The following is a 25,899-nucleotide window of genomic DNA, read 5'->3' on the forward strand; positions in this document are numbered from 1 at the left end:
TTACCACTTCAATATAAGTATAAATTTAATTGAATAATAAGAGTTTATGATATTTTCATAGAAGAAATATGCTCTTACCAGCTAAATTTAAAGTTAAACATTCTACGATTCCGAAATTAAGATGCATTCTAGCGCTAGGTGGATATGACTGCAATTTAATGTCTTTCTGTCATTGTTCTGCTATAATTATAGTTGTTTGACAGTTCATATCGATAATTCGATTCCCACATATCGAAAATATCTATCAGTTGCAAGTTTCAAAATAAAAATATAATTCATGTTAATATTACAACTTTCCTCATGGAAATATAAATGATTTGAGCATATAAATTAGGAAACAGTAAACAAGTGTTATGATTTTGTTTGCAATGGACTGAAATTGCGTGAAATCGTGCACAAATGTAATGGGTATTCGACACTTTTTCTAGCCTAAATTATGAAAATTGTTTTTATTCAATTGATTATTGCTATGTTTATCACGAAACAAAGTTAATAAGAATTCTCGTAATTATTATTGAATTAATTGTGAAGCTTTGTTTATTATTGCACTTCCCTAAAACCCGATTCGTCTAATCGCTACTTAACAACTGTCAAACAGTGTAATCGTTGTTTGTTGACAAATCTCTTTCGTACCAAAGGGGAAAAAGTACCATTCGCTTTATTTATAGAACGCAATAAAGTTTCCTAGCCGTACATTACGTTCCAATACACACGGAATCTACATACAACGCGCAGCATCGCAGCCAGACATCCGCACACCGGTGACGGGGATGTACGGTGAATAGGTTAAATATAGCTAATCCGGCTGCATTCCTCCGGTAAATTAGAACACGACTGTGTGCCTTTGTTCTGTGGAATAGTTCTACTGGTCGGTTTCCTGTCTTTCGCTGGACAACGGTTGCAAAAAATGATTAAACCATTTGAAGACCCACCACTCATCGGGGACTGGTGCCGTGAGAAACGGTTGGGCAATGGCGGTTTCGGAGTGGTCACTCTCTGGAGAAACAAACAAACCCAACAGGCAGTGGGTAGGTATACGGGAATTTGTGGCACCCATTTATAACTTTCAATCATTGAACGCCATTTCCCCTTTATCATTTCCTGTAGCCATAAAGAAGTTTCACATTCTACAAGATCGAAGTGAAATCACCGATAAGCACTGTGAGCGATGGCGCAACGAAGTAAAGTTGATGACAGAAACCGTCCAGAATGAAAATATTGTACGTACCGTAAACGTACAGCCGGCCACATTTATTCAGGAGCTGTTGCGCAGCTCGGCCAACGGACTGCCGGTACTGTGCATGGAGTACTGTGAGGGTGGCGATTTGCGGCGCGTACTTAATCGGGTGGAAAATTGTTCCGGTTTGCGCGAACAGGATGTCCGGGATGTGTTACGCTCGCTGCGTAATGCTGTTGCGTATCTGCACAGTCTAAAAATAACGCACCGGGATATAAAGCCAGAAAATTTCGTGCTAAAGCAGCACGGGGATCGGTTCGTCTATAAAGTAAGTTTTTATGTGAATTGTTCAATGTAAAAATGATTGCGGTTAATTATTGTTTTTGTTTTCTTTTTTTTTTAGCTTACTGATTTGGGTTATGCGAAAGCATTGGATAAGCAGAGTCTTAACGCAAGCTTGGTCGGCACGGTGGAGTATATTGCGCCGGATCTTATTTACTGTGATCGATACAACTGTTCCGTAGACTACTGGTCGATGGGTGTGATTGGGTTCGAGATTATTACGGGCGTTCGTCCCTTTATACCGCACGCTCCAATCACACGTTGGATGATGCACGTGCAGCAGAAGAAATCGGCCGACATTGCGATCACGGAAGACAATCGTGAAAATTACACATATCATACGGAAATATTTGCAGAAAATCATATTTCCCACTGTCTGCGAAAGCAGCTCGAAAGGTGGTTTATGTTGGCGCTTGAGTGGAATCCAAAACAGCGCGGCTACGTTCCGTACACTGCTGCTGCTACGCCCGAAAATGGAGCTAAAAGTGTGGAGGACAAACAAACCATCAACGGTTCTCCAGCAAGCGGTTCGACGGTGCTGAAAATATTTTCCTTACTCGATCAAATACTGCAAAAGCGTATATTGGTACTATTTTCGCTCTATGACTGTCGTTGGATTGATTTCGAAGTAACACCGGAAACGAGTTTGGCAACGTTACGCGACCACGTGTACCAAGTGACCGGCATCCCGGTGGAGGAGATCGATTTTATACTTCCTCTCGAGCAGAAGGAAACACGCGTCGAAAACGATACGCGCCCGTTCGATCTGTATTTGGCGGACTTTTACGACAAACCGATGGTGTACGTCGTGCACCGGGGTAGTCGGGAAAGCATTGTCCAGCGTGATCTCAAACCGTGCATACCGAAAAGTATTACGGATGTGTTTCAGAACATAAAAATCAAGCTGAAACCGCACGTGCTGCGTCAGTTCATTGCCAACTCGTACTACTTTATTGCACAGGAGCAGCGGCTCTATGTGCTGCTGCTGGACGGCGTACGGAACTATGGTTTGACGCTGAATGATAGTATTGCGAGACGGAAGGATGAAATTGGGCGCATGAACAAGGTGGTGTACGCGATACTGGGTGGTGTGGAGTACCATAAGCTGGCAGTGCATCATGCCTGCGATGCACTAAACGCTGCCAAGGTATGATAACGCTTGTAAAGGGTGAAAATGATGATTTAAATTGTATTTTATTTGTGTTGTCCATTCTATTTTCTAGCGTATACCGTCCGCTTCGTTCGAAACGGCCACTGAACAGTGGAAGGAAAAGTGCACTCGCATAGAAACAAACGTACGAAAGCTCGCTGAAATGGCTGACAAGATTAGTAGGCGGTACGAATCGGTACTAAAGCGCAGCAGGGATGCATTACGCCACACACTGCTTCATGACTATGAGCAGCAGGATTACTTCGGGTTGAAAAATGTCGAAGGACGGTACGAACAGACTCGGGCAAGGATATTGGAAAAAATTACGAACGAAAGATCACACATGGATATGTCGCAGGCTGTGTACGAATGTCTCAAACGTCGGGATGTGCTGTTACGCGATGCAAGCTTTCAGGAGTTGCAACGGTAAGAGCAGTTAGGCGTGATTTTTCCATCACATTTTACTACATATTTTTTTCTTTCCTTTCAGGCAACTACTTGACGTTCGCCATGAGATGCAAGAGATTGAGAAAGTGGTGGAAAAGGTAGTTGAGCTGACGGAGAAGTATAAGCGCGAACTGGCACGGTTAACATTGGAGCATCAGGATGAGGTGTGGAAAATGTTGTCCAGCATCGACTCGCATGCCCCGGCCGGTAATGGAGAGCTATCGAATGGAACGAATGGGGGTCCTTGCTTTGTCGACTTTGACGATATGACGCCTGTTTTTGCATCTAACAACAAGGGGCGATCAAATACCAGCAAACCAAAGTTTCTGGTCGGTGGTCCGATGACGCCACTCCCATCGTCCATTTCGATTGAAAGCTTCGATGGAAATCGAGCCTGCGTGGATGATGGTCCCGATGTGGAAGATTTAATTGCTGCCAGCGATACGTTGATTAATACGTAAGTAACCGCGTAACACCGTATTTAAATGTCACTGGTTGCTATGCTATAACTGTTTCTGTTTCTTTCCCGTTTCAAGAACAAACGATCTGCTGAGCGATAGCTTGCTGATGTTGAAGTGAAATTGGACCAAAGAATGGCATGAGTGTTAGGAATTTCTTATGTGAATTCTTCTACCCTTCCCCCACTAGAGGTGTGCCTGAAGCGAGCGACGAATTGGTGCTATTGGAAGTGGCCATTTACTGTTGTTGCGTTACCAGAAATTATTATTGAATTTTTCAATTCTCATATCGCACAAATAAATATCTCATTACTTGTTTTCCTATACGTTAGATGGTGTTTACTATATTTACATTTGGTTCCGCATTGCCACAAATTAGAGTACTAAGCTTTGCTGTGTGATTTGTGCCCGCAAACTAAAGAACGCATTCACTACGGAGTGGTCTGTTTGTTCGGCAAGGAAGACATGTTTTTCTCGTCCTTTCCCCATGTCGTGAGATATTGCATGAGATCGGTTAATCCTTCAAACTCGGTACGGCTCGTCGGTGGATCATTGCGAGGAACACGGGGCAGTGCTTTACCGACAGCTTCACGAAACTCTTCCATCTGAAGAAAGCAGAAAGTTTATTCAAAAACCCCTTACCAATTGGGTACTTTTTACATCTGTTGCGCAAATACTTACATTACTCGCCCCGCTTAGCTTCCATATTCCGTAGCAAAGTGTGCCCGTTCCAAGGAACGCATATAGCGTACCCCAGCCGAGTGCTCGCAATGCCAAGCTGGTACCGGCTTCATGCAGCGATATGCTTCCGTGAAGCCCTTTGTCAAAATATTTTGGATCTGATTTCTTCGCCGACATGATTGCTTTACTAAATCCTGCTACGGCTGATGTTGCACCAACTGCTGCCAGAAACGCACCCGCTAGATTTGTTGGGTCCGAAAAAGTCGAATGAAATAAATGGTTCGTTTAGCGCTGGTTACTATGATTTGTTCTAATGATGGTTGTCTTTTCCCTCATGGTTACCTCGATAGCGAAATTTTCGTTTTTCCTCCGTCAGCTCTTCCAGGGTTGGATTTATCCGGTTCGACTGTTCCACTGTAGGCAGCATCTAAAAAAAGGAAAATACAAACCATGAAAAGCAAAATTGTATTATAAATTTTGTTAAGTAATTTTACTAAACATTGTTACCTTCTTTTTCCAATATTTCCGGCTGCCCGAACGAAAAACAGATGTAAACAAAACCACATAAATTGCAAAACAGTTGTTTGACATTTGTTATGGCGCGACTACACGATCAAATTTGACAGCAGTGTTATTTGACGCCTAATAAGATGATGGCAGATTTTATTGCAGTTTAATGTCGACATAATCGCATTTTAGTATTCTGTGCAAAATCAAAGAGAGAAATAAATAATGGCCGATTTATTTATATAATAGTGAATTTCGACCCATTTACAAGACCTTAAATGTATAAAACATGTACCAATCTTTGGATCCGAAGATTTTTTGATTTATTCTTATTAGTTTATTTTTTTCATTCACCATCTTCTTTTGCGATACTAGCAACTCAAGAGGTCTTGGCCTATAATTTCTGGCTTTCCTTTATTTCATTTACCCGTAGTAGGAAAGTCAGCCATGCGAGCGGCGGTTCGGTCCGGATGGGATTTGATATCTCTCTCGCCAATACCACATACACCACGTGATTAAGTATTTGTTACACTTCATATTCATAGAATTACATTGAATTATATAAAATTTATAGTTACTTAGTCCTACGCATGGTAATAAATAACGGCGTCATAAAGGAAAGGTGCTCACTTTTACCAGAACTCCTTAAAGCTTACCACAAAAATCGATAGCATCTTTATCACTCCTTCCTTTTTCTATTAAATTCTCTACCAGATAGGTTTGGTTGGTGTTCACAGTTCTATCCTTGCCTGGATACACACACACACGCCATAAAATGTGCTGCCTCAGAAGTTGCTTCGTTAAGTGTCCCCTCGATTGTTTTTTTTCTAGCAATCACTCAATTTGCATTTAATTTCATTCCAACGCAGGAAGAACAGCCGGAGCCACACAGGATGGATGATCATAATTTCCACCAAACGTCGGACCACGAGCAAATGGGGTAAAACCGGAAAAAAGGGAAATGGAAGGAATAGATGAACACTATTATATTGACGAAATGATGACATACCTATGATGAAGTGTTGGAGCCTTTCGAATGATGACGAATGCGTACCACACCACCGATGATAATACACACGCCACAACGTTTTCCATGGAAATGTCATTATAATGTGGCTTTATTGTTTTATGCAAATGAGTGTAATAATGTGCTGTTAAGCAAGCATGGCGAATGGGTGCGTAGCAGTAGCAGCTAGTTGTGGCTTCATTTAGTGCATCATTGCTTAAGCTTGTCAGTGTGAAATATTGAAGGATGATAAATTGATTTAATTTTTTTGTTGTATCATATGTTCATGGAATGATTCCAAGTATGGGATGCTGCCAGTAATCAAACAAGCGAAATCAACTGGAAGACATGTTCATGTCCCATTCATCGATAGCGATTCGTTCGTCCGTATGTGTGCGTGTGTATGTGTGCGCTAATTTTAAACATCCTCCAATTTGAAATTCGCAAACCAGTTCCGGTCCCTCATTCGGTTAACTTGAGCAAGGAATGCCGGGAAAATCATTCATACTTCATTTTGTTTCTGTTACCGTACGTTGTACACATACCCGACCGAAGAATCGTATCAATCCGGTTTTGTTGAGCCCGAGGGATCCGGAACGTAGCCGTTGCTGCCCGAATGGAGAGCTATGCCGTATAAGAATTTCGGACATTTGCGCTGCTAAGTTCCTTGAAGCGATTTATCGATTCCTAACTGTAGAGGCATACACTTGCTCCAATGGTTATCAGTTTGTTTGATCGAGAAATGATAACCGGACGAGAAATAGAAGTTTACCCAACGATTGTAGCGTCATCTGATGTTGCTACAAAACAAAAAAAAAACATTTGCTTTCCCATTGCCTACTTCTACCAACGCTGGAAATATCTTCCAAAGTTTACTATAAACCCCAAAAACACATGACACAACAACAGCCTCCAAAGGTTTCTGGCGTATGCTACTACGACTGTATCATCATAACTTAATCAAAAAATCAACCTCCGCTCGCTTGATTTACGAAATGCGTAAGGCACAGTGAAGGGGTGGGGAAAACAGGTACGAGAGTACTAACACATTACGCACCCTTTTTAAGTGTATGACTGTGTGCCCCGACTGCATCCATACACTGAGAAAAGAAAGCAATTTCTTGCTGGTTGCACACGTTGAATGGCGTTTTCCGATCATGCGCACCCACACACATGCAAGCGCGCGCATTCATTGTTTTGCCAACGCCACCGCCACAACAATATTGCACTTTTTGTGCAACGACAGAGAGAGAGAGAGAAACGATACGATGAGCGTGTGAGAGTGAGAAGACATGGTAGGTACTGTGGAAGAAGTAGGCGTTACCGAAGGGAACACTTGTATCGGACCGCCCCTTCGTAAACCATTCGCTGGCAGCGATTGGATGGTTTTTCTGTGTGTTTGGCAACGTGACGGCCTTCAAAATGGAGGAGCGGGTGAAAAGCATAAAAGGGAAAAACTGGTTCTACGATACGCGTGCACACACGCTCGCTCTCACTTTGGCGCGCACAGACACACACACACACAAACATATGCGCCCCGCGGGATTGATGCGTTTCGTACCGCGAACGTGCCTTTGGGTCGGGTTGTTTCGGTTTGAACAACGTGCGATGCAGACGGACCGCGTCGTGTGCTCCTTCCCAACTACGGTGTCGTTCAGATCAGCAGCAGCAGCAGCCATACTAGGGCAGCTTTGAAAATACTGTTTGTGTTTGTTCTCACGTCGTGTGAATCCGTTCGGAAAACATAGTAAGCGTGTGATGCTGAGCGAGCGTGGTGTATGTTTTTGCTTGACGTTTTGCGATTAGTGCGATGTGGAGAATCGCTCACTTTCGAATCAAATAATCGATCAAGTGTATCCGCGTGTATTTTCCGTGGAATGTGTTCCTGTTACGCTGGTGGTTATCGTGTGCGTCTCTATCCGATTGGTTTCCGTGCTAAAACACGTGCGTGAAGTATGAAACAAAAAGTGTGAAACAGTGCTGTAATGCGCACGTCACTTTTGCAAAACTTGTTTACCTAAATTTGACGTCTAGAAAAAAAACAAAACAGAATCGATTTTGACAGAAGCGTAACAGTGCGTTTGCTAGTAGGATGAAGGATTATCAGTTCCCAGCATACCGATATACCCGAAACAGTGTGAATGAAAGAATTTCCGGCTCAAACTGATTCTGCACCCGTGGCCACTAGTGTCATGATGGCTTTCGTCCGAGTATCTTAAGTAAGTGAAAAGAGTTTGACATTTCATTCCGTGCGTGGTGACGTTTTCAAAACAAAACTACTAAACGATGTTACTAGCGTCGATCAAAGCAAGTTTTTCTGTCTCGCTTTTTCCTTCTCTCTCTCTCACTCACAAATCGCACCGCTCTACAAAAATCGATTATTTGCAATTTGGCCTTTGACTTTAGTGGGGAGCACGTAAAAAAGAGCTACCCCCGTCAAACCCCTTTTTTTGCCTGCCTCAGCAGGACATTCTTTTGTCGCGGGATTGTCTAGATTCTTTAGTGCCTGCCGACAAGCACCACTAGTTGTGGGATGACCTTTTCGAAAAGGGGAAGGTGTTGCTTGTGTGTTGTGTGGATGTGTGAATGTTTAAATTGGGCAAATTTGAAAAAAGCCGCGGGTGGATTTCTAGGTGACACGAGCTGATCCTCTCGATAGTGAGGAGAGCTATTTCAAACTCGGCTATTCGATGCGCGGCGCAAATATGTGCCAGATTATTTCGGTCATTTCGTGTGTGAGATGATTTAGTTGAACTCTTAATGATTTGTGTGCACACATGTGAAATATCTTATTGAACAGCAGGGATAGTATGGATCTCTCTGATGGTTTGAGAAATTTTTATAAAGCGTAAGGCACACTTTTGAACATTTCCTGGAGATTTTTCCTTCTTAAGTACGTAATCAATTTTATGCGCCCAAAACTTGAGGACAGCATATTATAAATTCTTTTCGTTCGTTTCGTTTTTGTCGTTCAAATACTACTTCTTCAGAGTTACGTTTGTCCATGAAATTGTTCCCAAACAAAAAATCGTTCGATTGTTTAAAATTTTCTTAGTTTTAAATCGTATCTTCAATTTTTAACAAATTGACACAATTTGACTAATCATTTTTAAACATTTACGAGGCGAATGTCAGCCAATAGGCCCAAAGCCTTTATAAAATAAAAAAAATAAACATCGTAATTAGAGATACGTTAGATAAGTTAAACGATGTGAAACATGTAGTTACATCTTTTTTTCTAAAATACAGATAGTCCCCAAGAAGACATGATATTTGACATACGAGGTTTTTAAAATTTGACATAAAAGGACATCTATTATAATAGTGTATCCCCAGAAGGACCTGTTCTCTCTTATAGTGGTGATTTTGAAATGTTTTATAATCTTTTAGTAGAAAAATATTAAAATCACTTCTATCGAGAAAAATCTAAAGTTGTTTAGTTATGAAATAATTAATTTAAATTGCTAATAGACTTACTAATTTGTAAAACATCTATTACACTGCATACAATTGGAAATCCGTTTTGTTATAAACATACTTCACTATCCGTTGCACCTGACAGGATCTGTTTCTTCAAACGAAATGTGTAACACCAGCAGCGTTACACAAAGTGCGTCGATCGATACGGTTCGAGTGCTTCCTTGCACGTACTGGTTGTTTGAGCCATTTTTGACAACAATTGCAACCGCCACGGGGAACTGAAGGCCGCAGGCGCCCACCCATTCGTACACACAAGATTTGGAATTCCAAAATGGCTCGTTTACTGCATGCCTGTTCTTCTTCAGCTTGCGCTAACGAGTATCACACAGCCCACGGCCCAGGCCACGGGATACACGCAGTGTATCCATTACACATAACCGGCGTATACACGGATGGTAGTGGTATGTGCGAAATATAACGCGTGCAGTGTTGCGTTACGGACGGGCGAAACGAAGCCTTCAAGGATAGGACAGGCACCTTGAAGGTTTGCGTTTGTCTAAAACGTGCACAAACGACTACTTACCCGTGCCTTCGGTGGCTAATGTAATGTTGGGTGAATTATTGCGCCTTACCATACGAACTTTTTCGCTATGATGTTGATTTCTACCAAAGGGTGAAGGGCTGATTTAGCTATTTGTTTTTTTCTTTTTTGCAAAACAAACCACACGCGTCAGGGATGATGATGGTGCCTTACGAACTGCAGCTGGGCTTTTGAAACGACGTTGAGAACGAATGTGCAGCGCAGGTTTTCCCGATGCAGGAAGCGACCCACTTCGGGACGACTTCACGGTGCATTGCTAGGTGTCCATCAAATCAAGCATGCATTTTTACGAATGCATAAACTATCATTGCACCAAAGGATTGCGAAACATTGCTTTCCTGTCATGTTTACCGCACCAAAGCAGGCGCGCAGGTGAAATGCAATGGCTACGTTGATCGAAACTGTTTGCCACACTGCGTGACAGCAGAGTTAGAGCGAGAGATATATATGGGGAAAGAGAGATAGAGAGAGAGAGAGCGAGATAGGTTTACTGATGCTTTCCTCGGTATAGTACAACAAAATGGGGGTTTGCGGTTGATTCTAGTACAGCTTATTTCCTTGAAAACACATTCGCCTCAGTTCGTATATTATGGATGTAACTATGCTGCTTCCTGACAGTCTGCCCATATACATAACCACCACCACCACCAGTACCAACCCGTATTATAAGCCTACACATGTTAATGAGCCCACAGCTTTGGTAATGATACGCAAGGTGTATCATCTCGAACACGGTGGGAGATTTTTTTTTTCGCAACGGCGAGATATCCGGTACTACCTTGAATGGGTGAAAGAAAAGCCTAACGTTTCTCCTTCGCGGGAATCAGATCATTTCATTGACAGCCCATTCAGATGTGGTGTAATAGTAAAAATACAGTCTGTTTTGCATGATGATTTCACTTTGGAAAAAGTAAAAAACTCAAAGACACTCAATGGAAAATGTCTTTGTTTGCAATTTTCTTCCCAGTTCACTGCTTTTTCCATTATGGCGCTACACAACGGCAACGGTGCTGGTGCTCTTTGAATACTAATTACCTTTTTTTCTTTCTCCTGCTGCTTGCTTTTCCTTTTTCCCTTCGGTTGCTAAGATGCTTTTTTGTGATTAAAACAAGGACAAATCAAAGAAAACCACTGCAATTTTGCGTTCTATACCTGGCATAAACGGTTCAAATTACGGTTTTTAAGCATTTTTATTTGCGGCTTGTTGGAATTTTAATTTTTGTTTTTGTTATTTATTTAACGTTAACTAATTTTTTTTATCTTGAAAAGCAAAAGAGTGACTATAAGTTAATTAAAATAGTTGTATAACGTTTTATATTTTTTATAATGATCTTAAGCTAAATAATTCATTCAATATTCACATCGTAAGTTATGTTTTTGGAATGTAAAATACACAATATTGACTACTCGTCAATAGTACAGTACAATAGTAATCCCCGAGATATACTAATTGGTCCAATATGGCTGCGATCGTGGTATAATATCGTTTATACTTAAAAGTTATAGAGTCGATATCCTCATGTCTAGACGTGGATGACAGTCATTTCTGTGTATGAACGATTCAAAGCGTTGCCTCGAGAGATAATGCTGACGTTCAAATTAAAACATTCAGTGCCCCAATCTTCTGAATGTTTAATGTACAGTTTTAAAATATTTTCACTTGTTTCAAGCTTTTAAACCATTGTTTTTGCATACCATCACGTACCCGTGCCCATGCTTAAATCTTCAATTCTTTCCGTTCTTCATTCGGTAAATTGTGCAACACACTAGCGAAAGTATACTATCAATCAATCTCTTATCGCGAAAGCTTACCAGATGGATCACTTATGCGTCAGAAGAAATGTCAAGCGTGAACCATAATTTATGGTCAACTGAATTTCTTAAACAGCAAATCATTTTCTTACCAGCCGTCAGTCGTCTAGCTCTTTCACCTTTTTTTTGTGTTGGCCATAGATATATGCTGCAAGCAATAAATAAAAGTGGCATTTTAATTTTGCATCAAACCCCAATGCGTATATTTCAACCTTACCTTAAAGCACAGATTGCCGACGGTAAAATTTGTCACCAATCTGCTCTCTGATGCTGATTTTACGGACGGAGGACGAGTGACACAGTGAAACAGAGAGTAAACAATAATGAAGAAAAAAAAAAGAGTAGCTCACCGGTTCGTGACACCATATGGACAGCCAGCATCCCGTAGTATGTTTTGCTGCATAAATTTGCAACCATTTTGTCACCGCACGTCGTTGCACACGGGTGACGGGTGATGGTGCAAACTTATTGCTTTTTTTTTGCTGCACCTAATAACCGCAGCTAGACGAGACGATCCGTTTGGACATTGTTAATCGTTTCGGTTTATTTATTTTTTTTTCCATTTGCTTCCGTCTAATCGAACGATCCGCAACCGGTGGTGATCGTGTGCGTTGTAAAGAGTGCTGTCTGTCAATGAAACGCATCAAGACGCATGAAGGAAGGGGGGGTGTCATTTCTACCTTTCTAATCGATGCGAGGCTACACCAGTTTTTATCATCTTCCTATTCTCTCTATCTCTCTCTCTTTTATTCCTTTGCTTTCAGAGTTCCAAAGATCCAAGGGTGTATGGTTTCCTTCGAGGATATCTGTCGACGGAACTGTGAAGAGAACGGCTGCTTGTTTGTGATCATACACAACCTCACTGTGTACAATGTCTTGTAATTGAAACGTTTAAAAGTGGTTTCATGTGTAGTTAGTTGCAAAATAGGCAATATAGAATAAATAATTTAAAAAAAACACACATGAAAAGTACCCAAAGAAGCGTTGCTTAGAATAAACTAAAAAATTTGAAGCATATTAAAAAGTTATGTGAGAATAGTGACCAGATTGTGTAAAACATAAGCAGTAAAAAAATAGTACATCAAACTAGTGACGGAGTGACCGACTGCATTTTGTGCATTGTGTCGTGACGCGCGCGTGTGTGGTTTAGTGGTGTCTAAAAGACCCGCTCAGGTGAAGGGCGATAGGTTTGATCTTCGACATCAGTTCGGAAAAGTGACATAGACAGCCCAGGCTTCAGGTGGAACCAGGGCTGACACTAGGGCTAATTAGTAGTGGAATTGTGCAATCATCTACAATCGAGTTGTGCAGTTTTTAAGTGCAAGTGTGTCCGCTTAAGCCTGTACAGCGAGAATGTTGCATTCGAAGAGAAGCCGTCGGCCTTAGCCAACTCAAGATCAGCACGACTCTGTGTTTGTGTGTGTGTGAGTGTGTGAGTATGTGTACGTGTGTTTGGCCAGCAGTTAAGCTTCTGCTCTTTCGGTGAACTTCTAGAAGACCCTTTCAAAAGGTCCCTTCCAGGAAAAGGTCCCAAGTCGGTGGTGTAAGTGGATGTGTTGCGGTATCTGTGCATTGGTGCTTGTGATCTGTGCTTTCAATCTATTCTACCAGTGCTTGTGCTTGTGACCATCTGTGGTGCGAAGCGGCTGTGTTTAGTGCAGTTGGCCGGTTCGAGCGCAATGGCAGTATCCTGCCCGGAAGTTATGTACGGTGCATACTATCCTTATTTGTACGGCCGTGCCGGACCGAGTCGACCATTTTATCAGTATGAAAGGGTAAGTGTACTCAAAATTGTTTCTGGAGGGAATGGAGCTACTGTGACAGCTGTCAAATTTACCCAGTAGTGGAATAATCTTTTCTAGAGGGAATGGAGCTACTGTGACAGATGTCAAATTCACTTAGAAATGGAATAATAGTATTGATCCATACAACTTGAGTGCAAAGTGTAAAACTAGTTTTGTTGTTCTACTAGTTATATTCTATCTCTTATTGAAACTCGCGAAACTGTTTTACCACAAAAGTCGACATTGTCGACATACGCTTAGTAAGTCACAGTTAGTAACAATAACCATTATAACTTCACAGATATGACTAATGAAGTCATAAAACCTGTCCCTGATAAAGCAATAATACTTTCAATAATGATTTATTGTTACGAGCAGCGTTCAACAAGCGGGCACCCCTCATTGAACGGTGCAGATTAGAAACTAATTAATCACCTGCGCCATTTAAAGATAGACACTAATTTCACCCTGCGCCAGAAGCAAGCTAGGCCATTATTTGCTAGTGTTGCTGTCGTGTTTTTTCTTTCTTTTTCATCAGTAAAGTTGTTTCTTAAAACTTCCCCTTTACCTGGTGCCGGTGTTGGGTCGCTTCTGTTTATTTGCTTCGGTAATGTTACTGCTTATTACCGCAGCCACATACACAGCCAATGCACACGGTGAAGCAGGTTTTATTTGCCAAGCTTCGGTGAACCAGTTCCGGCACTGATGGTAGCATGTTGTTCCAGTAGCGATATGGAGATGTTTAACCGATGCTGCGTAAAGATGCTACCGGTGCGATTAGTCACGACAATGTTGCTAACCCGTTTCCACTACCGGTCCGCTACATTTGGATGGATGGAGGTGTAGAAGGTGTACCCATCTTGTGGGGTGTCAGTGCGTCCGATGTGGTTGATACGCGGTGCACATTGTTCGTAATCTGTTCAAAGGGAAGTTGAAGGTTTGCCTGAAGTTTATGGAAGGTACTACTAGCTTTTCATATTGAACAGAAACTTATCGTAAAACCCGCTAAAATATGAGACACAGCATAAATCTTCTAGAACCATTCAAACAATTTATGGCACAACTTGACAACTTTGAAAGGCACGGTGATAGATGATAGTAGAAAAATTTATTTCGATTTATTTCATTCCCATTTGGATCTCTTTTAAGCATTCAAAGAAAATCATTAAAGTGTTCAAAATATATTTATAGACAGATATGGAATATTTTCTCTTAGTCTTAGTGCAATTTAAGACGTGATAAAGGGTGATACGTTGCCTATAACATTTATTTTGTTACGAGAAAAAGGAGGAAAAGGCATTGAAATCTCTACGAAGCGGGTCATATATATTGTGGTCGATTATCTCGCAAAAACTCGTTTATTCTCTAACGCATACCTGTTAGACCTTGAGGATGGCGATTAACTCGAAGTCTCGCTGTCTACAACATAAAACCAATTGAACCATTGGAAATATGTATACCAAAAAAAACAAAAAAAAGCCACCATTCCCATGAAAACTTTTCCTACAGTCCCCAGGTCCCCAGGTGCATTTATTGCTTCGTTGTTTTTTTTTGTTCGCTACTCTCGACCACTCGTATGCGTATAATAACAAAACCTGCATTCGTTACGCACCTAAGCTGCCACGCTGGCTTCACGCACCCGCCAGAAGCGCGCCTGCGATGGACTTCGCGTTCGAACTTGCAGAAAGTAATGAGCAAACAGTGGACGGTTGGGTTGGTTCAGTGCATAAAGTGTGTTCACCCCTTACCCCTCCACTTTCCCAATCACACCGTAGATCGATGCACTACGCGGCTATTTATCAGTGCACTCAACAATTCCACTAATGTTGTTTGTTGTTTGTTTTTCACCACAACCAGGCGAAGTCGGTACGCGAATTGGTACGGTGCACCAGAGTGAAGGAATGGTACCGAGGGATTGTTTTTACATTAGCTAACCATTGCAGACCGATCATGCCACCGGGACGATGTGTGTACGGATCAGTTTCGGTAGCCCATGGCCGCTGGAATGTCTTGTGTGCATTTGGCTAATGAATGATTGGGCGTCTCCATAACAGCGCGCGCGCGCGCGTGTGTGTGTATTGCATTTTAATTTAAATTAATTTATATTCTGCCCTTCTTTGTACGGTAAACCACGGTTGGAACGGCCGTGTAGTGTAGCAAAAGGTAGGAGAGATTTATTAAAATCAATCAAAAAAAAAAAATAAATGCGTTCGTGCAAGCAAACAAAAACAATTTGTTGCACCACAGAGGGAGAGAGAAATTTTTTGTTTTGGGAAGGGAAAAATAAAATATACCGACAATTATGTATTTTTATTTATCAAATTTACTGCCTCATTTGGTCGGTTCGGGTGCATTCGGCTCAATTGGTACAATTTATGCGCCACATCAAGCGGGAAGAAAAATCGGTACCACTACCACCACCATCCGGCCGGTTGGGTTAATTTTACCGAATTGATCACTCGAGAGCTCGTTGATTAAATTGGGTAGTCACCGGTTGTGGTTAATTGTTGCTGATGAAGGCATCGAAGGCAGCAAAAGGTGTAGCTTACATAGCTTTTTATTCGCTGTGTCAACAGCAACCGATCCGGCTAGAAACAGCGGCCATGATTTACACAGATTACCATCGCACGGTTCGTTCGTTTCGTCTAGGAATTGATTAAATAAATCTACCTTTTAAATGGTTTCGCTTGTGCACATAATTCTAGCTCTTCTACCTGTCATTAGCCTAACACGACCCTCGTAAGTTGTGAGATTTGATTGATGTTTCGAGCAACGGCTCCCGTGAACATGAACCCTCCTTTTATACGCCGTGAAGAAGGTGCTGTGAAGTTGCAAAACTTCACACGCCTTCACTTCAAACGTTGAGCGAACCAGCAGCGACCAGCGGCGAAGAAGTTGGTTTAGTCTCAGTGATCCTTCTGAGCCCCCCCGTCCGCAAACATACGCCATCGTGGTTTTGCTGCTGGCCGTACCGGCCACCGAGATGGTATTAATATTTAATGAGAAAATTAATTATTAATTTCACCCAGAACTCGCACAGGAAAACGGCCATTTTGATGTAAGCGCTCCACGGCTCGTAACAACACACATCCGACCAACCGGACCGACCGACCGACCGTCAGTTTGTGCCCTTGTTGGGGAATATAATTGCACTTGACTTCTCGGTAGCTCAACCCACCGGGACTGGTCGGTGCCCCCCCGGCGGTGTGGAAGGGAATTAATTATGCTCTAATTACGGACCACCGTAATTTCCACGAAACGTGAAGCTCAGTGGTACAACACTGTTCAGGAGGAAGATCTTCTTGGGGCTCGGTGAATAGAGTTTTCAAAGCTCGGGGCGGATGTTTCCCGACACTCCCGGCAATCGCGCTCTATAGCGCTGACACGCACACACGCACTAACCATTGTTTGCTAATTTGTCCTAGAACTCAGCAAGCGGGAAGCGGTTAAGACTTGCGGCTTACACGACGAGACGGAAGAGATAAAGGGTGTATGGATGTGATAAACATACAAATGGTCCTTAGGGTGTTTTGTGGCTAGTAGCTAGACTTACCAATCAACGGTAGGATTTTACAAACGGCTGATAAGACTCCCGGGAATTGCATCTGATCTGAGTCATAGCTAAAATCATTGAGCAGAGCATGAAACCGGAATGTTGATGAACGATCGACACACAGCGGAAAAGCGTGAAACTAGTGTGCGGGAAAATGTACACTTCTCGTAGGCCACACACGTGGAAAGTACGCAAAAGCAAATAGAAAGAGAGAGAGAGAAACCCCGAGACAAAACCGTGTAAAACGTGTGTGTTTAAAAAACGATTAAATTATTCATTCATTGACAGGAAGCTTGAAGCAAAAAGGCGAGTAGCTTGTGAACATGGAATACTGGAGGAAATAATTACAAAAGCTAAACATGACATGGGTGGGTAGCGTGGACGAGGTGCTACTATTTCTGCGCATAAGTGGAGCGGGTGTTTTTTTTTTGCTTTGCTGGGAAATATAAGTACAGTTCAGCTGAATTATACATTATACAGTGGAGATACAATCGAGAGCCCTGGAAGTATAGTGATGTGAAAAACATTGTTCAATGTATTATTTTCATACCTATTCGAAACATATCCAAACTATGCTTACATTGTAATTTTCCCAGGACAAATGTGATGGTTCCTTTGGTGTCCAATGTCTGAGCATTGATAAAACGTGCACAGCAGCGTACTTGATCTTAAATGGTCCTTAATAAATAGTAAACATTACTGTTGCGTTTACACTGCCTATTTGATTTGACGCGCTCGTGGACGCTGTCATCCAGAGTTTATTGCTCAAAAATACGCTTGAAGATGGTCATGTGCTTACAAGTTCAAAAGATTAAATTTTCGTATTGTTAAGTTGTATAGCGAGGTGTTTTCCATTGAATTGAATTGTAGTAAGGAGCCGATTTATAGGTAATTATTTATTACAAAACTCAATTTTAAACGTTTGTTCTCAAACAATCCCAAAAAGCTGGTGTACATAATTAGTAAAAATCGCATTATAGACCGCAGCACATTAACTGCGACCGGGTGGCAGTTCCGCGGACATTCTTTGAAACAATCGTTCGCGCAACATCTGCTGCATATGTTGCCACTTCTGCAATTTCGTTAAAACGCTTGGTATTAACTCCTTGCGCTTGAAGAAGTTCTCTTCCGGTCCGTCACGTTGCTGCACCCGACTTACCACATCGTAGTCTGGCTCGTAACCGATCATACGCAGGAAGTGATCGAACTGCACCGAACAATAGTTCTGATAGATCAGATCGATCTCAAAGTTACGCCGTTCTTCTGGCTTCATCGTAGCGTCATCGCCGAACGCTACACGGAATATCTTGTCCAGTTCTGAGACGTGCGGTTTCACCACCTCAATCGGTGGTTCTTTACGTCGGAGACGGGAACGCGGTGGTTTAACTTTGTGATCGGGTTTCTTGTATGGTGGCGCAAGTCCACGGCGTAACTGCACCGCCAACTGACTGATTCGATGTTCCTCTTCCGCTGCACGGACCGCTTGTATCATGCGCCTTCGTCGACGGAAACGAACTTTATGTTCGATGGAGTGCAGCAAACTGGCAGGCATTTGATCGAAATCGGCCAACAGTTGTAGAACCATCTCGAATATGAACGCAAAACACGTTACACCGGACAGCTGAACCGTTGTACTATCGTCACGTTCCTCCGCGGGTCTAAGCTTATCATAGACAACCGTAACCAAACTTTCAATCTCCCGGTTTCGCACATTGTGGATCGCTTCTTTAAGCGGCCCCTGTATCAACTCATCGAAAAGTTGCTTTAGCTCGACGGTACGCTTCTCGTAGAACTTGCGCCTTTCATCCATGTCCCGTATGAAGTGGCGTATGGCTTGAATTTGGTGCTCGAAATTTCGTTGCACTTTTTCCGATTCCGTTTCGGCATTCGTTTTTACCCAGTTCATGAGATCCAGCCGAGATAGCAGTGTCATGGAGTTTGTGTTCAATTCTGCCACTCCGTCCAACAAGTCGGCCGCACTTGCAAAAGCTTCATGTACGGGTTTATCTTTCGCAAGATACTGCTGCTCAAAGAATCTCTTCACCGCCCAGATATCGTTACCATCGTCAATGTTGCGGATATTAACCACATCGCGTCGACTTATCGAAAGCGGATAACTTTCAAGCTGCCCTTCATCGTCCTGATGTATCCAGTCGTTGCGTTCGCGCCATTCCTTGGGCATGATGAGGTAAAGGAAGTTTTGCAGCTTCAACCGCTGTACCCAGATGCTTTCGAGTCGCACCACCTGATTCCACAGACTCGTCTTTCGGTTTTGTAGCGCTTTCAGCCGCGTCTCCAGCTGGGCGGAAGTTTCAAAGTATGGTTTCATCGTGTCCAACACTCTCATGGTTGCACTGAAGCGCTCCTGTCGAATCGTGCGGACAGCTTCCCGGAGCTCGGTACAGCGTTCCTCCAGCTGCTGGTAACAATCGTTCTCAATGCTCTGTTTGCGCGTCTGTCCAATGATGTACTCCTGCCGATAGTACGTCTCGAACTGTCGGCGTCCCGATTCGCGTAGATTATGGATGGCGTCGATACGCATAAAGTTTCGTATCCTGGGCCGGTACGTTAGTTCATTCCGATAGTGTGCATCGAGCTGGGTAGCCAAGCGGGATTGGAACTTGGTTGATTTGCTCGGCCCCAACATTTCCGCATCGAACGGAAGCTCTTCGACGTGCAATCGTTGCTTTACGTCTTGACAGCCACGGGAGCGTGCCGTGTGGAATCTACTTTTTCTCGCATTACGCTGTGCAATGTGTTCCGGTGTTGGAACCACATAAGGGTTCTCGTAATCATCTTGTTCTAGCGGCACGCTTACCTCAAGCGATTTCCTTTGGGAGGCTTCTGTGATCTCGGGCGAAATGTGGCGAAAGAATTCTAGTGGAAACTTTCGCCCATTCAGCACTATAAAACTCCCGCTCGCATCACTCAAACATTCGAGCGTAGAAGTGTCCGATTGTGTTGTCTGGGCTAAATTAGGTTCGGCTACTTCCCGATCTAACCAATCATGTTGCAAATTTCGAAAGAATCCTTCTTGTAGAATATCTTGATATTTGGCTCGTAAATGTTCTACTCTTTCCCTAATCGAATCGACAGACTGTGTTTTTGAGGTGCCGGATGCTTCGGAACCATCGGATCCTTCAGAGGAGGACATTTTGCGGCCAGCTTCTGAGGTGTTACGACACTGTCAATCCTAACTCATGGGTTGCTTTTTATGTTTGGAGGCTTTCGGTTTTAACTTCATGGAATGCTTCGTTGAGTTTGAATCGTATTCGGTATATCGTTTCTTTGGTGTTACCGTCTGGTCTATCAAAAAAGTTTGCCAAACTAAAGTTTGCCAAACAAAATTGAGGTGGTCTATGAAAAAAGTTTGCCAAACAGATTTTGAGCTGTCAAAATTAAAGCTTTCTGTTGTTTACAAAATAATTCCAACAATAATCGAACGATTGTACTATTAAAAGTGTGTTCAATCTATTTATAATCTATTCTGGAGGTTTCTACGGATATTTTTGATTCGATAGCACTAGTTGTAACACAACGGCATTGAAAAACAACACTATTCATTACAGAGCTTTCGTACAATAGAAGCAAGGCGTAACCAAGGTGTTGAAATAAGGTGTGCCAAAAAAGTTTGCCAAACAAATTTTCGGCAAACAAATTATTTTGTTTGCTGTAGTTTGCCAAACAGAAATTTGACAGATCTCCATACGATTTGACGTAAAAAGTTTGGCAAACTTTTTGATAGACCAGACGGTTAGCAATCGTAGAAACATGACATAACAATATTCTACGGTTGACGTTTGTAAGTTATTTCAGTTAACTCCGCGTAATTTCCCGAGCGACATAATTTAGAACTGGTTCCAATAACGTTTTCCCAATTCCCACTAATAAGATCAACGGCTCTAATAATATAACATTTTCTTCACGTTGCATATCAACGTAAAAGCATGCCCATCGACAAGCGCGAAAATAATTGATCACTCATATCGTATACCTAGACTGCTCTACTATAAGAAAGGAACGGCATGGCCATACAGAGATACAGGAACTCGATATGTTCGTAAATCAGTACTTTGTTGCTTACCGCTGTAAGGTTGTGGAATTTCAACATTAATTCCCGTCTTTCGGTGTATAAGATTGGGAAGCTTTTCGCACTGTTTCAAAGCTATATATTTTGCTTAACTCACGGAAACTTCAAGCGGGTTGTCAATCGTGTTAAGCTTGAGTTTGATGAATTACACCTTTTTAGGGTAGTTGTCGAAGACGGCATAACTGGGGGTATATAAAACCAACCTTTCAACGGTGCATAAAACAGAGTGTGGAATTTATGCAAAAACTTACCAAACCTCAGAAGGCACGAACACGTACTGTGGAGTGCTTCAGTGTTCTCGCACAACAGAAATATTCATCAGACCCAAACAGTGCACATATTTGCAGACATTTTCACTCTTACCGTGTCGAAGTAAGTCTCCGGGGTAGGCTGCAGACAAGTGTAGTCCATGACCACGTTTGGTCGGTTGGGCTTAATTAATTAATCAAAATTCTTTATGCCAGCCGAGTGGATGGCGAGTTTGAAGTTCTTGTGGAACGTATCACTGCTATTCGTAGAGTGTGGACTGTGAAATTTATATATATTTTTTATCACTGTGCCAGGTGTCGTGTAGTGATCTCCATTTTTGTAACACTATAGAGATGAATCGGTACGGTGCATGCGAGTGCTGCTAGCCTATCACCCGCTGGACAAGCTTAGAATTCCATCTGATGGACAATATGCAGCTGCAAGTGTGGAAAGCTTTCCACAGCGTGACAATTCAGAGTCACGTTCTTCGCGATATCTCCTACCTCATCTGCGTTGGTAAACGGAGCTCTAAGTGTCCATGAAGGTGCAACCACGAATGTGTGTGTGTGTGTGTGTGGGCAAGGTGGAGAGAAGTTTGATCGTTTCATCAATTCAAGGATTGGCACCTGAGTCTTATGTTTATGGTGTCGGGGTTTCTTGTGGATGTGGATTGCACGCAATACGCACCCAGCTCCATATATGAATTGGAGATCGTCTCCCACCGCTGGCTGTCTGTCTGTCTGGTGTGTCTTGGAGGTGTTTATCGCCGTGTCAGTGTACCTTGTTTAGTGAGGCAGATTGCATAGCGGTAGCCAAGTGGTGGCGATGAGTGACAGTCCTCACGTCAGGTCCGTTCTCCCGGTGACAAGTGGTCGCGGCTGTACAAATGACCCCTATAGGAAAATTTTACATTTAACAACATACCTTCCTAGAGCATCTAATCCAATTTTTGTATTTATTTATTTTTTCTTCGAAAAGCTTCTACCTTTCTTTTATTAAAAAAAGTTTCTTTTAAGAGCATTATTTGCTTTTTCTACGACCATGAATATAAATGTCTCGTTCGTCATTAACAACCACCTCTATTTAACCATTGCAATTGCCTTGTTAGTGCTTGATGTGAATATCATTAATGCAAAAAGGATATGGATAATTTGTTCTATGGAGCTCAAGCCAAAGAAAATGTACTTGTCAACTGTTAATTGCTGTTTTAAAGATTCTCGCTTTGAACTCTATTACCTCCAGTAAGGGATGTACATGGAAGATATACCTAGAATTTCCAGTGTTTCTGAGAACCGTGAAGCAATTCTTGTCCGTGAATGAAAGCATCAAGCAAGAAGAAATCAGTCAAACGATATGGTTGTGTATGGACTGTGGACGGTTGATGTCATCCATGGCACAAACTGCACCAGAACCTGTGCATGGCAAACCTGGTAGAAAACCAGTCCCAAGGGAATTCAGTTGATATCACTTCTCTTTTCAGTGCTGAATCTAACCCAACAAGATCTCGCGGCTGCAGAAGGTAGTTACGTCTGATCAGTCAATCAAAAGTGATTCAACGTTTCGTTACTGTGGTCATCTGTTGCTTAGTATGTACATGTACTTAACTAATATATTATTGTGTATACAGTTTTAGGGAAAACATATTAAAAGAAAGCTGGCAAATGAATACTTATCGAAAAGTACACCTTCTGTAGTGTATATTACTGGCAAACGCGATCATTATGTTATCGTCTAAATTTTCCGAAACCTCAATCAATCGATCAAGTGATTCGTTATCACTTCCATCGAACCTTTCATCGCCAGACATTGGTGCCCTTTTTTGTGGATATTATGCCGCTTTGTCCATCGTTGCATCGCGTTCGATGTTGCTGTTTCCGCGCGGTTGGTCCAGGCGCATCAACCGCGTTCGTGGTGCTCCATCGAGAGGTTCCCGGTTTCGATGGAATAATCAATTCAGCTCAGCCACCGAGACGCACCAGATGCGGGATGACCAGTTTTTTTCTCCCCCCAGTGACGGGTGCATTTCGCGAACGGTGTTCTTCGGTCCGGCGTGCAGCTTGAAGCGATTGTCATCGTTTAATCAAGATAATTGACTAATTGACTGGGTTATCGCAAGATGCGAATCTAATTGAAGAACGCGACACACGGCGTCCTAGTGGCGTCCGTCGAGAGAGCACCTACACACGTTGGCGTACCTGCCAATGCGCCGGGAACACGAACCGGCGGATGACATGCTTTAGCACGGAGGCATTCGCAGCGCAAACAAAAAAAAACCGATCGAACCCAGCTGTTATTCCGTGGACGGTGGACGGTTTTGTGATTAATGGGTTGCTTGGGTGCAGCGAGAAAAACTAGCCACCCGGTGGATCGTTGGGCACCGATATGGCTTGGACTGGTGAAAGTCGCATCTCTTTTGTCCGTTTAGGATCTCGTGCGGAAATGTCGTGTGGAAATGTTTCACTAAATTAACAATCCATCCCGATTGGTCCCTCATGGCCCACACAGAGTAACACAGTACCGTTTGAGGTCCACGTTGTGTTGCTTATGCGTATCGAATTAATTGCAACGTGGCGTTGTGCTGATTGTTGATTTGATTAGTCTACTAACTACTGAAGATGGCCACAATGTCTCGGGAGATTACTTTCGAAACAAACGGCTCGAAAATACACATCGTGGCCGGTTCTGTAAAATTATTGCCTTTTTATACTTCTTACGAACGGGCCACCGTGATGGAAATACTAATTTCAACACACTTAAGTGTGCTTTGTTCTTGTTCGTGAAAGTAGTTACTTTCTTTAAATTCATCCGACAGATTGTTTCTAACTTTCTCCATATCTTTTTTCCACAGCCATTGGTTTCGTATAATTGGAGGACAGTAGTTTCAATTGCTTTATATCAAACGAAACAAACATTTTACGATTGTTGAAATTGACCTCCTCGAAGTGGGTAGTGTAATAAATCATTTTTCAAATCGATAGTGATTCGGGAGCACGAAACCTTTTATAGTTCTGTGTTCGGTATCCCGTCGTGTAGGGAATGCTGCTCGTCAGCAGTCAATATATATGGAATGATCGCTGGAAGGCGTTTGTTTATGAAGTTCAATATCACAGAACTCGTGCTGGTTTTAAACAAACACCTGCCGAGTTGTGGTCTCCGAATTTTTGTTACCTGTATGAAGGTACACATGATGCTTTGTGAAGTCCAAGATTGATTTGGAAGAAGAAAGATTTATGTATTGTGATTTTGGTGTAGTACAATCCTTTTGTTGTATAATATGGTTCAATATAAAAAAACCCTGTAAAAAATTAATTATGCAACATAAATAAAAAAAAGATGTAGTTATCCATTTTTTCCAACTGTTCATAACGAACGATCGATAAAAAGCGTTTTATCATGGTTCGATCGAAATGCGATCGGGATGCGCATCGAGTTTCGCATCGATGACGCACTCCACATCATGCATCACGGGGGTGCATCGGTATGCGGCATGGAATGCAATTCATAAGATGCTGCTCCATGACCAAGCGAGTAAAGGAAAACAAAATCCAGAGCAAAAAAAAAGTGTAACAAACCTGCCTTTGTCGTCGTCGTTGTCGTCGTCATCACATCCGTCCGAAAGCTCCAAAGTGTCTCAGGTCGACATAAATCCACATACAACTCTCGCGCGGTGTGACGGTGACGAGATACACCTTGAGCGGTGGTTTGCGAATGGAGTGTGTGTGCAGTTATTGATGGTTTGTCGCTTTCCACCTTCAGCCGAGGCTGGAGACACTGCTGGAATGCGGTAAAGGTGCCAATGTTCGTGCGCGATTCATGCGATACGAGGGCGAACGGTTCGAACGTTTGTGGCATCTTAAACTTCCGTTTTGTCGATCGTCGATGGTGGTTATCACCCGGTGTTTGCACCTCCACTAGGGCCTGGGAATGGGTTGGAAGTCATATGCGGGTTTTTATGTATGTTGGCATTTAGAAAATACACCCTCATTATGTTGTCATGCGAGTAAGGATAAAAATGCCGTGCGAGACCCTTGTTTTTCGGCTCTTTAGCCACACGGAACCACAGCTGATTGGAAGCGAAGTTCTAGAAATGAAAATAATAAAATTACTTTAGACAAGCAACTTCTCCATGAGAAAAAGGGCCAAGAAATCCCAGCCTTTAGTGTTTATTTGTTTCCATAAAAGAAGAAATAGTATTTAATAATCATTATGGTTTGTTTTTCTTTCGCAGTTCAACCAAGATCTTTACTCGTCGTCCGGTGTGCCGTTGGCCGCATCATCCAGCACCTCGGCCGGTTCACACTCACCCTGCAGTCCGTTGCTACCTCCGTCGCTACCTTCCAACGTAGCGGCCGCGGCAGCCGCTGCCCAGTCCAGCTCGGCCCTTACCTCCTCGGCGACGGTTACGTCCGTCAACCAGACCGCCATACCGACCATCCCGCTAGGTGCACTGCAGAGGCACATTACCAAAGAGGAAGACATCAGTACGGCCCGAAGTGACACGGAAGGTACGTTTTCACTTGTCCTTGACGACAGTCAAATTTAGCACGGCGTGCAAAACCATTCCGAGGCAATGGATTCAGGCAAACGAAATCGAATAAGGAAAAGTCTCCAAAGTCCCTGCG

The 25,899-nt window shown here is 42.7% G+C and overlaps 5 protein-coding genes across 5 annotated transcripts in view; 3 read left to right on the top strand and 2 right to left on the bottom strand.

The window, feature by feature from the left end:
* Window positions 1–550: 550 nt before the first annotated feature.
* Window positions 551–3,900, top strand: LOC125763915 (inhibitor of nuclear factor kappa-B kinase subunit beta). Its single transcript, XM_049427641.1, has 6 exons — window positions 551–1,028; window positions 1,108–1,505; window positions 1,581–2,666; window positions 2,743–3,095; window positions 3,160–3,573; window positions 3,653–3,900. Exons 1-6 carry the CDS (start codon window positions 908–910, stop codon window positions 3,693–3,695), a joined length of 2,415 nt encoding a protein of 804 aa, XP_049283598.1. The 5' UTR covers window positions 551–907; the 3' UTR covers window positions 3,696–3,900.
* LOC125763993 (transmembrane protein 242) lies at window positions 3,888–4,861 on the bottom strand. Its single transcript, XM_049427744.1, has 4 exons — window positions 4,763–4,861; window positions 4,598–4,682; window positions 4,256–4,494; window positions 3,888–4,179 (listed from the first exon to the last, which is right to left on the bottom strand). The coding sequence occupies exons 1-4, from the start codon at window positions 4,844–4,846 to the stop codon at window positions 4,006–4,008; spliced, it is 582 nt and encodes a 193-aa protein (XP_049283701.1). The 5' UTR covers window positions 4,847–4,861; the 3' UTR covers window positions 3,888–4,005.
* A 2,496-nt stretch (window positions 4,862–7,357) lies between these two features.
* LOC125763957 (protein vestigial) overlaps window positions 7,358–25,899 on the top strand; it is a 43,591-nt gene continuing 25,049 nt past the window's right edge. Inside the window, exons 1-3 of the mRNA XM_049427701.1 lie at window positions 7,358–7,987; window positions 12,366–13,376; window positions 25,506–25,782. Of these exons, the coding sequence (XP_049283658.1) occupies window positions 13,281–13,376; window positions 25,506–25,782 (373 nt within the window). The 5' untranslated portion in view covers window positions 7,358–7,987; window positions 12,366–13,280. The remainder of the gene's footprint in view (window positions 7,988–12,365; window positions 13,377–25,505; window positions 25,783–25,899) is intronic.
* On the bottom strand, window positions 17,798–20,229 carry LOC125763921 (uncharacterized). Its single transcript, XM_049427652.1, has one exon. It carries the CDS (start codon window positions 20,090–20,092, stop codon window positions 17,930–17,932), a length of 2,163 nt encoding a protein of 720 aa, XP_049283609.1. The 5' UTR covers window positions 20,093–20,229; the 3' UTR covers window positions 17,798–17,929.
* Window positions 23,285–25,899, top strand: part of LOC125763899 (uncharacterized) — a 337,203-nt gene continuing 334,588 nt past the window's right edge. The window contains exon 1 of the mRNA XM_049427587.1: window positions 23,285–23,294. The gene's annotated coding sequence lies outside the window, so the exon portion shown is untranslated. The remainder of the gene's footprint in view (window positions 23,295–25,899) is intronic.

This window comes from Anopheles funestus, chromosome 2RL (assembly GCF_943734845.2).
Source record: "Anopheles funestus chromosome 2RL, idAnoFuneDA-416_04, whole genome shotgun sequence".
NCBI lineage: Eukaryota > Metazoa > Arthropoda > Insecta > Diptera > Culicidae > Anopheles > Anopheles funestus.